This window comes from Epinephelus lanceolatus, chromosome 13, assembly GCF_041903045.1.
Source record: "Epinephelus lanceolatus isolate andai-2023 chromosome 13, ASM4190304v1, whole genome shotgun sequence".
Taxonomy (NCBI): domain Eukaryota; kingdom Metazoa; phylum Chordata; class Actinopteri; order Perciformes; family Serranidae; genus Epinephelus; species Epinephelus lanceolatus.
The window spans coordinates 12,359,077-12,374,326 of NC_135746.1; the positions used below are offsets into that span (position 1 = coordinate 12,359,077).

The 15,250-nt window shown below is 42.5% G+C and overlaps 1 protein-coding gene across 5 annotated transcripts in view; it reads right to left on the reverse strand.

The window, feature by feature from the left end:
- itsn2a (intersectin 2a) overlaps positions 1-15,250 on the reverse strand; it is a 78,950-nt gene that overhangs the window by 49,206 nt on the left and 14,494 nt on the right. For all 5 annotated transcript variants that reach the window (XM_078173749.1, XM_033649223.2, XM_033649222.2 and 2 more), the window contains exons 3-6: positions 5,177-5,269; positions 5,013-5,076; positions 4,445-4,620; positions 2,690-2,911 (exon numbers count right to left, since the gene is read on the reverse strand). In XM_078173749.1, coding sequence (XP_078029875.1) covers positions 2,690-2,911; positions 4,445-4,620; positions 5,013-5,076; positions 5,177-5,269 — 555 coding nt within the window. The remainder of the gene's footprint in view (positions 1-2,689; positions 2,912-4,444; positions 4,621-5,012; positions 5,077-5,176; positions 5,270-15,250) is intronic.

Genomic DNA, 15,250 nt, shown 5'->3' on the forward strand with positions numbered 1-15,250 from the left:
CATGTGTAATCCACTCCACATTGACACTGCGCCATAAACGCGCAAGACCTGAATAAATAATTGACCCTGATTCACTAAACATTACACACCAGGACTGGGTTGCACCAGCTATTCATTAATCCAGCTCTCAGTTTGTGCATTAAAGGGATATTTTGGATCTTTTGAAGTGGGGTTGTATGAGGTAATTTGCCATAGTCAGTGTATAACATACAGTAGACGTCGGTCAGCATGCGCCCAGTTTGGAGAAACAGGCAGGACTACAGACACAGGAGCTAAGCTAGCTACCTAAAATAAGAACAATATCAGTTTAAGTGCACACTAGATTTAGAATATTTTCACTGCTTTATCTTGCAGCAGACAACGCTTTCCGACAGGGAAGCCCTCAACAGCTTTAGTTCCATATCTATGCTCTTGTCAAAGCCACCAGACTCCATTGACAAAAATAACTTGCTGAAAATAAGAGCTGCTGGTCTACCACTGCCTATGTCAGTTAATTTGTTTGTGTTAATATGTGATTTTGGTGAATCGCAACTAAACCTTTATAATGCCAAAGTCACACAATAACACAAACAAACTAGCTAATCGAGGCAGCAGTAGAGCAGCAGCTCCTGTGTTCACCTGTGTTTAAACAACCTCACTTCAAAAACTAACTTTCCCTTTAATGCTTTAACACATCCACAAGGAAATGTGTTGCAACATGACACACTTGGTCAGATTTGATGTATCACACCTATTGAGCTCCTAGCATTTAAAAAATGACACAATCTAAATAAATTTACTGCTCAAACACAGCTGGTGCTGCAGGTGTCTTTGTATTTGCTGACTTGTCAGATCAATGAAGAGCTGAACTGACTATGGATAAGTACCTCACACAACCCCACTTCAAAAGATCCAAACTATCCCTTGAAGTCTTTCTGACACTCTTAATAAGCACTCAAACTAGTGACTTACTAAAACAGGCTGCACCATTAAAACTTCAGCAAGACTTTTAGTTAAGACTTTTATGTAAACAGAAAGTAACTGCTGTATGAGAAGCTGTCAAACTGCAAGGCCCTGATGACACAGAAAGCATTTTAGCAGCGGGAGGCTGCTTTTTGTAGTTGTTTTTGCATTGCAACGCGCCTCACGTTTCTGCGCTCTAGGTGCCTGGCTTTTTTGCTGCAGCACTCTGAACTCCACAAGTTAAAAAAACCAACTTGGAGCAGAAAAGCGCCCCACATCATCTCCGCTTTTCCTAGTGTCTAATTGGATGATTTAAGAGGCGGGACTTCTGTGGTGGTCATGACAACAAGTTTACAATTGGTAAACGATGGAGGAGAAACTGGTGGTAGTGGGTGCCGGATACCCAGAGCTATACCATAGACAGCAGGTTGTCAAACTGCCCCTGAGTCATCCTAAAATATGCCTGGAAACAACCATCATGGAGGTGAAGCTCCTGGACCAACTGGTGGTACTCCCCATGATCCACCCTCTTTTTTAGGGTCTCATGTACCCACACAGATCTCTGTTTCCCTGTGCCCAACAAACTATTTGCTGTTCGGAACTAGATAATAATTACTGTCAAATAAATAAAATAAATAAATGGTAGATTGATTACACGGGCAGGTTAGGATAAGGAGGTGATAGGGTGGTTGCCTGGCAATGATAAAAAGGCAAGGAAAGCGTTTTCTTTTTTACTAGTAGCATTCAATTTAAAAAAAGAAAAGGCAGTACAGTGCACGTCGCATTTCACAACCTGCAAAATGCTTTCTGTGTGATCGGGACCTGAGCGTTGTGTTAAATTTGACTGTCAAGCATTTACAAATTTAATTTCGGTGTAACTTTGTTTTATTTATTTATATACACATACATCAAAGTTAGCAGTACTTACATAGTTTAGAGTAAAAGGAAATATTCAGCCATGCTAACCTGACACTACTTAGTTGGCCTAACATTCAGGCTGATGCTATTAGCATAGCATTCTGTTGTTTTAGGCATAACTTATTGTTTTATCTTTGTGGAATATAATTTAAGTTCATGTCCTTGTTAAACAGTATTTTGATTAAGTGCGACGTCAAATATGTGACCCTATCTTAAATAATCCCTTTTACTCTTCATTCAAAACGGGTCTGTTAGCAAGCTAACGTTAGCTTAGTTTTAGCTAACGTGTCGGTTCAGTTAGCTATGAAACCGTTAAACCTGGCAGTTAATGGGTTCAAATATATACTAATTACTAATCTCTTAATAAGAACTACTAGACCGTATGTTTTAATATCCATTGAATAAATACTTATGTTATGATAAGACTAATTTAAATCTACAATAAACTGGTGCAACCAGTCCAAAGACCTTAAGAAAAACTCAAGTAACGTTACCCAAAACAAAGAGAACATTTATAAGCACATTATTCTTCTCCTTTTCCTGTGTCTGTGCTCCCAGCTGATGGTAATGTCTTTCTTTGCATGTGCAGAAGTTAATGGCTCAAGCTTCTTATCTGTGCTGTTTTTTCAACCGTCTGCGGTCTCCTCTTTTGCATTTAATCTCAAAGTGACGGTGCCAGTGAAATATCCCTGTTACTCTGGAACATAATCCAACATCTTCACCTTCTTGATCCCAGGTTAAGTTTGAATGAATTGGTGCTAATCCCCTGATCGATAGCTATTTGTATTTGTTTTGCAAGCGATCAGAATGGTTCCACTGCAGAACCAACCTGTATTGTTGGGAATAAAAGGCGGGGTGAGGAGGTTGACATTGCCATTGGGGAGTCCAGAGTTTCCCAGGGAGGTGATGAGGGGCAGAGTCATTGGCGTTGGCACCAGGGTTGGCACAGAGTGCATGGAGGGGTTAACCGGGATGGGTGTTAGGATGGGCATGGCTGACATAGCTGACATGGATGACAGACCGACTGACAGGTTTGGCATAGAACCCATTCCTGTAAGGAGGAAACACACATGTGAACATGAAGATATTAAGAACAATATTTCAGAGGATGTAAGAAGTTGAATTTGAAAATGGGTTTCTTCATTTTGTAGAATGAAAACCCTGAAATTATTGTAACTCAGCTAAATGAGTTATTTGTGTCAATCAAAGACTCGCCTGCTTGATGCCTATTATTCTTTGAAAGCTGCCATTATTTTGTACCATTAGTCATTTCTTAAGGAGCTATTTCTTTTTCAAATGCAGCCCATTTTGAAATAAAACTCTTCAAATGAGTGAGTCATTTTTCCTTTGTTACTGCTGGGGTAGGCAGAAGTCTAGAGAAGGCAAAAAACCATCAGTATTTGAATGTACACCCTCATCCTGCTGCCTTCCTCTCTCTGTCTTAAGCCCCTTCCACCAGGTGACCACGGGCATATGCACATACTTCATACAGTAACCCCATATTTCTCAAACATTGATTTATTTAATCTTATTTCATTGCAGAGCTGGGCACAGACCCTCCTTGCTCCGCTCCTTCTCTGTTTATCAGGCCACAAATGAAACAAGAATTAGCAAGCATCACCCTGGTCCCTCCGCCTTGCTCCTCACCACAGTAGACTGCTTCCCTGGGAAGAGAGCAGGCAGCAGGTCTAGAGACGGACCTTCAGCCACTGACTGTAGCAGCTCGAATTTGGCCAGCGAAAGTCCCTCAGTGCTGGGCTTCACAACAGACTGGTCGCCAGCAGCAGCTCTGGATGTGTCACAGCAGCAACAGAAAGTTTGCTGATCTAGTGGGGTGTCAGGGCTGTCCAGTCCACCGGAGCTGGGGTTTGTGCTGGCTGGATTTGGGTTGCTGCGACCGCTTACTTGGAGTCCTCCTGAGCTGCTACCCACTCTTCTGCCAGCGAGGTGGTCCATTGCAGTGGGGAGTGAGGCGGATGACTCACTGTGGTCTGAGGCTCTAGCTAATGTTAGCTTCATAACTATGAACTCGAAGCGGCAGCTATGAGCCCATAGCTCTGGTTAGCTGAAGGCTAAACTATTAGCAACATTTTTTTCTCCATCTCTGAAACAATTCAACGACACTGACACATTTTGCTTCTTATCAAACTCTTTTAGACTTTCACCTTGGTAAGTCTGTCTTCTTTTTTGGGGCTGCTTTGCAGTGTAAGCAGTTGTAACCATTACTGGAATAACAACTTTCTCTGCCATTGAATCAGGCTTTCATCTTTAGGACATGCACAAACATCTGCATTTTGAGAACGGCAAATGGGGACGCCCTTTCTCTGAAATGACCTGTGATTGGCCACAAGGGCTAGATTTTCTAAAACCTGAAAACAGAGCCAAGAGGAGATGCAGAAGTCTCTCAGTCCACTTGAATAACAATAAACTTAAAGTTTATTATGGCATTTTTGCCCATTGATGGCAAAATAATTATTAATTATTAATTATTATTATTATTATAATTTCATTATATGGGAAAAAGTTAAAATGTATTGGTTTTGAAATTGGATCACAGCTGTAATATCCTCTGAGAAATCTTTACCAAAACGTGCTGATGAAGGGATGGTTGGAGCAGAATTGGCGACAGGAGGTTGCTTCATGGTGATTGGCAGGACAGATGGTAAATTCCGCCCCTGAAGTTTGAGTTTAATGAGCTTCATAGCGATGGAGAACTCTTGTCTGTCCATCTTCCCATCGCTGTCCATGTCAGCGAGGTTCCTGCAGGAGGAGATGATGTATTATATGATCGGTGTGTAGTCCAGTGTGCACTCCCAGTATTTTGCGTTTTCTTTATTGTGACCGTAGAAAGGGCGAGAGTTACACAAGGCTCCGGTGGGATTGAATTCCAGTATACACACACACACACACACACATACACCCACACACACACACACACACACACACACACACACACACACGCGCGCGCGCACGCACACACACACTCTCCCCCTTCTTACACACACAGTTTACTAGGTGGGGCAGGCTGTGAAGGAAGTGTGCGCTCAACAGGAAGTACAAAGCAGGCCAAGAAGTCCAAACTAACAAAAAACAAAGCTTGGACCTACTGACCTACTTGCTCTGGCTCAACAATGTGGTTAGTTGATGCTTACCAGATCTCCGCCAGGACAGAAGGAGGCAGGCCAGATTGGAGGAAGAACTTCCTGGCTTGTTCTCCTGAAGACAGACAAAAAAGAATGACTGGGGTTCGGAGAAACAGCTGTTTGATAGAGTTGAACCACTGATGACACCTCTGTTTGTTATGACAACAATGTACCTGAAACATAGCCGAGGACGGGGGCGAGGGTGTCGAACTGTTTGTCGTGCTTCCCCCTCTCCTCTGGAGTGATGGCCCACGTAGTGGCTCCGCCTGGACAAAAGAGACAATCCTGAATTTTAATTTTGAGGTCAAATTATAACAACTTTAATAACTTCACTTGTTCATGTAAGTCCTGGTAAAACACGACATCTTAAATGTGCAATAAAAGGACAAAGGACCCCTACAAAGCCACAGGGTTGCCCTGGTAGCCAACTGGTTAAGACGGACATCATAAAACTGAAATGTCCACAGTTTCATTAGGGCAAGGGACCTCTGGTGCATGCCATATCCCCTCTCTCTCACCATGCTTCCTGTCTCTCACTGCATTTCAGATATCAAATGCAGAAACGCCTGGATAAAAAGGTTATTTGAGGATAATTTAAACAGAATGCCAACCTCATGGTGGTGCTAGAAGAAAAGTCTGGGCCCATCTGTTCTGATCAAATTTCAGTTATTGCCTTGGATCAAATCTTTAAAACAGGTTGTTCAATCGGGGGAAAACAGGGATTCTAATATCGGATTTGATCTCATAATCAAATTTTGGTTTGGATCTGGATCAAATCTTCCATATGTGTTCTTCAGAACTTTTTAGTAGGATTTAGGGCTGCACAGTTAATCAAGGATTATTTGTTGGGACAAAGTACTTCTTTTTTCTTAAAATCTACCTTACTGATAGGCTCAATAGGTAGCCTGATATACTTTATCTCTGTAACGTTAAACAAATCATGTGCAAAATATGAATAAATGTATGTATATTTGACTAATTTTGTTGCTGTAATCCAGCCCTCTGCTCGGAGCAGGATAATCCTGATTTTCTGGAAGAAAGGTATCCCATTCTACTGAATAGTTCTTCAACTTCAACTTTATTTTGTTCCTATAGGGCAATTAGTTGCACAGCAAGTAAAAGCATACATAAAAAGACACGCGAGAACGCATAAGAATATAAATACAATGATCTGAAACAACACTTGTCATCAACAACAACCATCAATATCGATATCAACAACATCATCACCGTCATCATCACAGGATCATAGCAGGAGTAACAAACAGCCAAAAGAGTAGCCTCAGTACTAAGTATGACTCGTTACTGCCCTGCATTCAAAAGAGAAATGGCAGTAGGAATGAAGGAGTGCTTGTATCTGTTGCTCTTAACTTGGGAAAATCTGAGCCAAGAAACAGAGCTGTCGGAAAGGATGGCTTTAGCCTTCCTTACCATCTGTTTATGAAACAGGACAGATAACGTACTCAGATGAACTCCCAAGATCTTGCTACCCGTTTTCGCAATGCTACTTAGTGCATTTTTGGACCTGACGTTGAGAATCTCAAACCAGCAGAGAAGAAAGAAGGTCAGGACAGACTCCATGTAAGATCTTTAAATACGATCATAGGTGACTTATCAATGTAGACAGTTCTGAACAACACATACTAAAGGGTTGATCCAGATCAAAACCAAGACTGGATTACATAATAAATACGATTTCAGAATCCCTTTTTCCTCTTTTGAACAACCCATTTTCAAGATTTGATCCAATCCAGAATCAGATCGGATTTCTCTGAACAACCTGCCTCAGGAGACCATGAACGTTTGTACGAAATTTCATAGCACAGATCAACAATGCGATCCAAAGAGAAAAGTCTCAACCATGACGAAAAAGTAACTACAACCACTCCAAAACTCAAACTGACGAATGCATATAGTATATTCCACACATTACCATTTCAATAGTCTGTAACTCTGCATGTCAACTGGTGCTGCTAAGTAGAAGGAACTCAGATACACAAAGATCCTGCTGTATTTTAACACTAGCTGCAATTCTGACCCTCAAACCTTCATAAATATGACAGCACCATTTCTTGTGGAGAAAAATCCATAGAAGAAAGAAATTTCAAACCACAATGTGTGGGCTGCGCTCTGCTCGTCAACACACAACAAACACAGCAACACATCCCCAAAGCAGAAATGCTAATACTGAATTCAGTATACAGTGTCTTTTTAACTTTGCCACCCGAAAAAGTCTGCATAATTTCCATCCCAAATGAGACCTCCCCTCAGATGAAACCACTCTTAACCAACTCCTGACAATGATTAATGTATAAAAATGTCCAGTCAGCTTTTTCTCACTGTGCTCCACTCTTGCATATCTCAAGGTAAGTTCAGGGTTGGCCATGAATTAAATATGAAGTCAAATGTGCTATGTGAGGAATATGAAACTCAATTCTTACTCAATTTCATGAGATGTCTTTAACGGAGTGGGGGTGAGAGATTATCATTGGAGCCGATAATCAATTAATCATAGGGGTGTCTGTGAAATTATTTAAATCATAACACGATCAGAGTACATTCAAAGCCTTTTCCTTCATTTCTTTTCCATAACTTGAAGCTGTGAAGCCTTTTTTAATTAAAAGAGTGATTGTGTGGACACTGTGCACAGATGGATCTCTCCATATGGCAGTAATCGAAGGATGGAGATGTAGATAAGGAGACAATGACTGATAACGAGTCCGGACAGCGCAGATAGAGATGGAGAGCGATGCACAGAAGATGAATTCGAACCAGTGTAGCTGAGTGATGGACTAGTTTATCGACTGTAAACTACATTCAGACATTAGAAACAGATGTGCTGGTGTAACAAACGGCCAGTGCTACAGCTGTAAAGTGGCTAATTACAATGTTACAGATGGAAAACAACTAAAGGAAAAAACCACAGGACAAACTTTGTCTATCAGCTCGTCTGCAGCTCAGCTCCTAAACAACTCGTAGTCTTCTGCCTGACAGCGACAGACGGGCCTCCCTGATGCCAATGGCTGTAACCATGGTGATCACAGCGGTACAATCCTCACACAAAATGTTTGCACAGTTTCTTTGATAACAGTGAGTTTAGTGTAAAATAAAAGCATGTTAATATTATAATTTAAATTTTAGGGCTGCTGTGAAGCTGCGCCTACTCAGGGCAACGAAAAAAATGTATCTTGGGTATGTCGGTATAATGAACAATCAAGACAGGATGGCAGAGGAGATACCTGCACACCAATGTAACTGGGCTGGACAGCCACAAAAAAGGTTCACAGGCTGACATGGGGAAAAAAACAACAGTATATTTATTTAGGACACCTCTGCACAAAAAAGGTACCCTGGAAATCCAGAGTTCTTGTGAAAGCACAATTTGAATTTGCTCAGCGAGTCACTCTGGCAATCAGTAATGATGCTCATTACCTATGCCCATGAAACCGAGCTGCACCAATCACATCGGTGTATCTGATATAGGCGGGCCAGAGGCGAGCTAAACAGATGACGACAGCGCTGTGACGACGAAGTCCGGAATCAGTCAGTAAACATTGCAAGATGGCTACGGATGAACACCAGTTGTTTGAAACGGCTTTGGCCGCTACAATGAACGAGTTAGACTTGGCTTTTTCTCTAAAAGAGGAACAGAAGATGGCGCTCAAATCTTTCCTTTGCAAGAAGGACGTTTTTGCTGTTTTGCCGACCGGATATGGCAAGAGTCTAATCTACCAGTTCGCCCTGCTGGTAGCTAAGCTCTGGATACGTCACCCCGTGTATTGTTCTGATTGGTCGTAGTGTTATCCAATTGCGTGCAGTGATATTTTCAAATGCATGCTTGGTGCCACCCCTCGAGTTGGGCCATTTGCATTACTCATGGCCAGACCCTAAATCTTTCTAGATTTGGGTCTGGATTTCCAGGCTACAAAAAAGGTGCTCAACATGCAAAAAATAATAAGAAAAAGTGAATTAAAAAATAGTTTTATATAATATTACATAATATTGGTACATATATTTTTCTCTATATATTCATGTTATTTTTCATATATTTTAATTTTTTTTCTCTCTCAATATCTTACTATATAATGACGAAAACTCTGTCTGTGTTTCTGTTCAACATTTTTCTCCTCACTGACTTGGTCAATCCATATGAAATTTGGCACAGTGGTAGAGGGTCATGGAAGGATGCGAATGAAGCAATATTACATCAATTGGCCAAAGGGGGGCGCTATGGCAACCGACTGAAATGCAAACTTTGAATGGGCATATCTCATGCCCCGCATGTCGTAGAGACATGAAACTTTGCACAGAGATGCCTCTCCTCATGAAGAACAAATTTGCCTCAAGAACCCATAACTTCCGGTTATATAGATTTTCCGCCATTTTGATTTTTTTTTTTAAAAACACTTAAAATCGATCTCTTCCTAGGAAGTTTGACCGATCTGCATGAAACTGGATGAACATAATCTAGGGACCAATATCTAAAGTTCCCTCTTGGCAAAAGTTGGAAAACTTACTAAAACTGAGCTTCTATAAGGCAATGAATATTGCTGAGGGCGTGGCTCATCACATAAAGGTGTATAACATCTCAAGGGTTTCACCCATCACCATGCAACTTTGTAGGCATATGACTACACATAATCTGAGAGGACCCCTCCATTATTGACCCCATCAAACAAAATGGTGGCACTGGAGAGCTAATTTCTTATCTAGGCCTAACCGCCATATCGATTTTTAATAAACTTGGTAGATATGTAGAACAGGACGCCTCAAGGTGACTGGAGAAATTGAACTCTAATTGGCAACTGGGTGGCGCTATAACAACAGAAAAATGCTTAAAAATGGCCCAAATGTGACCAATCGCTGTGGCTCCCCCTGTGGCCCAATGTTGTTTTTTTCCTAATTTAAGTATCAATGCAACTGGCCCTTTCTAGTGGTGCAACATGGCGCAGAGTCCTGCACTTGGTCAGATACCTGCAGGTACTAGACGAGTGACCTGCAAAAAAGTTATTTGCAGGTGGTGTTTTGTCTTAACTTTACTTATGGGTTTGGGTATGAGTGGAAAAAAAACATGCTGGTTGGATCATGTGTGTTGGATGATAAATATATTTAAATAAAATATAAAACAATACTAATTTAATCTAATGTTTTAACGTTTTAATCCTTTGACTGCTGACTTTGTGTGTCAGCTCTGTCTTCTCTGCCAGCTGGAATATGAGAGCTGCTTCAATCAGGTACGTCACTTAACAGGCACGTTAACTGTGGAGATGTGGCGCTCAACGTTATGAGAATACGGAAAAAATATTTATTTACCTTGTTTTAAAGTATAATGACTGGGGTCCCAAAATGATCACTTTAAATGTGCTGCCAAACCAAATTATTTGAGCAGCGCATGCTTATTAAAGGATGTGCAGTTTCAGGTCAGGACACAGACCTTGTGTCAGTGGGTCGGCTCAGGTTGTGGAACTAATTGGTCATATGTGCAGGTGTCTAGGTGGGTGCAGTATTGCATGTCACATGTCACATTGCATGTTTCAGAATGGGTCTTGAAAATCAGACCCGTGTAGGACTCTGACATGGCGTGCTCTGCAGAAGAGGACCGGATACCTACATAGATATGAAGGGCTCATTCTAAGCTAACAAATACACAGTGATTCTTAGTTTAAGGTGATTATACACTAATGAAAACATAGTCATGAATATCATTCATGCCAATATTCATTCATCAATTTCTGTAACCACTTATCCAATTAAGAGTCTCTGTGGGGCTGGAGCCTATTCCAGCTGACACTGGGTGAGAGGCAGGGTTCACCCTGGACAGGTCACCAGACTATCACAGGGCTGACACATAGAGACAGACAACCATTCACACTCACATCCACACCTACGGATAATTTAGAGTCACCAATTAACCTGCATGTCTTTGGACTGTGGGAGGAAGCTGGAGTACCTGGAGAAAACCCACACTGACATGGGGAGAACATGCAACAAAGCTAACCACTGCCCCACTGTGTCGCCCACTTTGAGCTGATAGATCTCTATAAACCCTTCACACTGAACCTTTAAGAGACCGGTCATAACAATTTATGGCAGGGCAACTTACTTGCTTCCACGTGTAATTTTTTAGGGTGTCTGTCTATCTTTAATAAACTTAAAGGAAGTAAAGATCTTCTTGAGTAAATAAAAAGTCACCAAATCTGGGTCACATGTATAAAAACTACAGCTGTTTCAAAAGAGTCTCTAAACTTTTCATCTCGACATGAACAACAATGCCGTTATCAGGGGAGAGCGTCTCTGATAGATGCAAAAGACACAGAGAGAAGGACTGAAGTCGCAGAGCTGAGGACAAAAACTACAGTCGTAATATACTGTAGTGGCAGTTATATTGTTATTGGGCAGAATTCTTTGTGCTATTATGGGAGTACGTCTTTATAGACACGGTATCTAGGGTGTAATTTATTCACCAGCTTCAGGAAATACCACCCTGCCCATGATGGAACTTCCTCCCAGATGCTAACCCAAACACCCCACTGGCTCTTGTTGACCGCAACACACACACACACACACACTGCACATACATCACTGAGGAATGACATAGTTACAGCACAGCAGTCCCTCGTAAGCAGCCTGCAGATGAAATGTGAGCAGCTACAGAGTTAAAATAAAGATTATTCAAAATTTTCTAATCAAAAAATGCCAGCTGTTTTCAGACTAATAGATTTCTGTTTGTTAGCAAATATTGGCTGATTGCCAAGAGCTGGTTTCACTATCTGAACACACTCTACTCTGAACCACCACAGCAGCACCTGTTCAGGTATGTGCTTTTTCCCTGACAGAGCCAGCATTAGCAGCTCAGAGTGCCTGTCCTAGTTTTGGCATTGTCAGCAAAATTGCGGGGGAAAGTAATTAATCTCGCACGGAGATGTGAGTATTCTCCACATTGTCTCGTTGGCTTTGACAGACCTCATTTAGAAGCTATTGTAAGTGAGGAAGAGGAGGCGATATTTAGCACAGTGCCACTGGGACATGTAGCTAGCATGGACACATCCACGGGCCTGTCAGTTGACTGGGCGTGTGTATGTCAGCGAGGGCTGAAGAAGTGGGGCGCCACAAAGCTTCTTACACAGCAACGGCAGAATCCATAGGGGTCATCTGTGGCCTGACACTGGTGTTGGAAACATATGGCCACTCAATGTGAGGCCAGATAAAAGAGGTGCCAAATGATAAATATGTAGCATATAAAAGTCTTTTATGTCACAGGTTTTTAAATCCTTGTTAAAGCAACTTTCACTGACGTGAACAAACGCTGTTTGTTGTAAAATTATTTTTAGTGGGAACCTCGTTGACATTTAAAGAAAACACACTTATTCTTTTTCTGGTCGAGAGTGAAATGAAAAGGTCAGAACCACTCTGTAAATATAAAGCTGGAGTCAGGAGACTGCTAGCTTAGCATAAGGACTGAGAGCAGGGGGAATGCTAGGGTACCAAAAAAAAAGTTCCATATTTGGGGCAGACAAAGCTAGTCACCATGGACACAGCCACAGTGATGTCACCTTCTGGTTTATGGACTACCATTCCAAAGCTTCAGATTCCGCCCACAAAAACAATGATTTTAATTAATCTTTCATTCATTAATTTTCCTTAATCGCCTATCTTGTTCAGGGTCGTGGGATGGTTGGAGCCTACCCAGCTGGCAACGTGTCCCTGGACAGGTCACCAGACCATCACAGGGCTGACACACTCAGTACGTTTACATGCACAGCTTAATCGAGCTACGCTCAAAATTCGATTTTGGCGTCTAATCGGACTTCTGTCCTTGTCCCAGTTTACATGCAACTGAGATAATCGAATTACTGACGGGAACGTGTCCTCCTCCTCAACACTAGGTGGCGATATGTGTCGTTTCAGCAGGTTAATACGGCCCCCTTTCCGGTTGACCTATTACGTCACTTAATAATAAACAACTGGAGTCAGGCGGCAGAGCGGCATTTTCGAACAACAGCAAGATGGATAATCGTACAGCTTTGTTCATCTCGTATGTAATGTACGCGTTACTGATTGTGCAGATAAGGTGGTCCCTCATGGTCGTGGTGATTTCGAGAGGCAGACAAGAACGCTGTATGCTGTTGGAGGGCTACAACAACAACATGTCTTCAATTCTTCCGGGGTCATACACCAGCACGGGGGGTGTGGAGCATGTGCACATGCATTGTCTAGTTTAACTCCGATTAAGGCGTATACATGCCGGAGAAAATCAAATTCCAATCGCATTATCTTGGTGTCTTAATCGGAGTTGGAGAACTCCGATATTAGTCGGAGTAACGCGTTTACATGCACTTCAGTTGTCCAGTTATAGTCGGATTAAGGCAATAATTCGTTTTTTTCAAGTGTCATGTAAACGTACTGATAGAGACAGACAACCATTCACACTCACATTCACACCTACGGACAATTTAGAGTCATCAATTAACCAGCATGTCTTTGGACTGTGGGAGGAAGCCGGAGTACCCAGAGAAAACCCACACTAATGGGGAGAACATGCTCCCCCAACCCAGGATTCGAACCCCCTACCCTGGGTTCAAACCAGGACCCCTCTTGATGTGAGGTGACAATGCTAACCACTGCACTACCGTGCCGCCTGTATCACAAGCCCAACACTGGTTCCGACTCACTAGCCACCCTTAGTCTTTGTGCTAAGCTAAGCTGCCCACCTCCTGAATTGATGTATAAAGAGACCTGGATACAATGTTGGAGGCAGGGTCCCATTCGTTCCTGTAAAAGTAACTCGGTGGCGCATGAAGCCAAAAAGTTCAACTGCCTTGTATGAAATCACGACTCTGCTTTTGCACTGTGTGGCCAGTAGAGCAAGCGCACCAGAGAGTTTTGCGCACTTCCTGGGGACTTTTATAAACATTGTGTATGCTTCAGACCTACAGTAAAAGAGACCTAAGAGTCGTACGCCACTTTGGAGACAGGGAATTGGCAAAACAGATGGTGAAGTGGAAGCCTAACTGTAGAAATTGTCCAATAATTTTTGCCGTATGCAAATTTTGGCTTTTGTCCGTACGTACATTTTTATAACAGATCCTACGTATTGTTTTATAGATGAGACGCCTGGGGTCTCACTCAAACTTTGCATACACACAAAACAAAACCTAAAAGAGGCATACACCACTTCCCACTATAACATTGTTCATTCATTCATTTTATTTAGCTGCTTATTCTGTTGGGGTCACTGGGGGGGTGGAGCCTATCCCAGCTGACATTGGGCGAAAGGCAGGGTACGCCCTGGACAGGTCACCAGACTATCACAGGGCTGACACATAGAGACAGACAACCATTCACACTCACATTCACACCTACGGACAATTTAGAGTCACCAATTAACCTGCATGTCTTTGGACTGTGGGAGGAAGCTGGAGTACCCAGAGGAACCCCACGCTGACACAGGGAAGAGTGTGCAAACTCCACACAGAAGAGTTCCCCCACCCTGGGCTCGAACCAGGAACCCTCTTGCTATGAGGCGACAATGCTAACCACTGCACCACCTGAAAGAGGCGTACACCACTTCCCATGATAACGTCTGGATGGGAGACACTGAACCATGTTTACGAACATTTTGGAGACGGGAAACTGGCGACACAGATGGTGAGGTGGAAGCCCGATTGTAGAAACTGGCAAATATTTTTTGGCGCATGTCATTTTTGGCTTTTGCCCATACATAATACCCCTCTTCTCCTGGAAGTAGCTTTATATACAATGGGCAAATATTCCCATCTAACTCTGTAAGTATATTATCCAAAATGTAGAACTTCTGCTGTCTTTCTGAGCCACCATTTTTATCTTGTCTGTTCGTTTTTCTCTGGGTCTCTCAACATTTTGACTCTTCCAGTTCGTCACTGTAAATCTATCCTGACACTCACTGTTAACGTTGCGACCTGGACTGTGAGCAGCTTCCTGCACAGCAACCTAGAAGACTAACTGAGCTGAACACACAGGAGCCCTTCAGCCAATATTGAGACAATATAACACACAGTCCATGTACAGGAAAAAAAAAACCTGCAGCATACTCTTCATGGAATAGCTTCCACAGCAACGATGCCTGTGCAGAATTTAAACCAACTGTACCACACTTCACCTCCTCGGCAGCTGCGACACAAAGAGCCTCAGCCTTGTGTGGTTTTAACTTCCCTTTATCAGCCTGTGTGCTGTTGTCTAGGCGCTGCACGGTCCTCAGGAGACGCTGG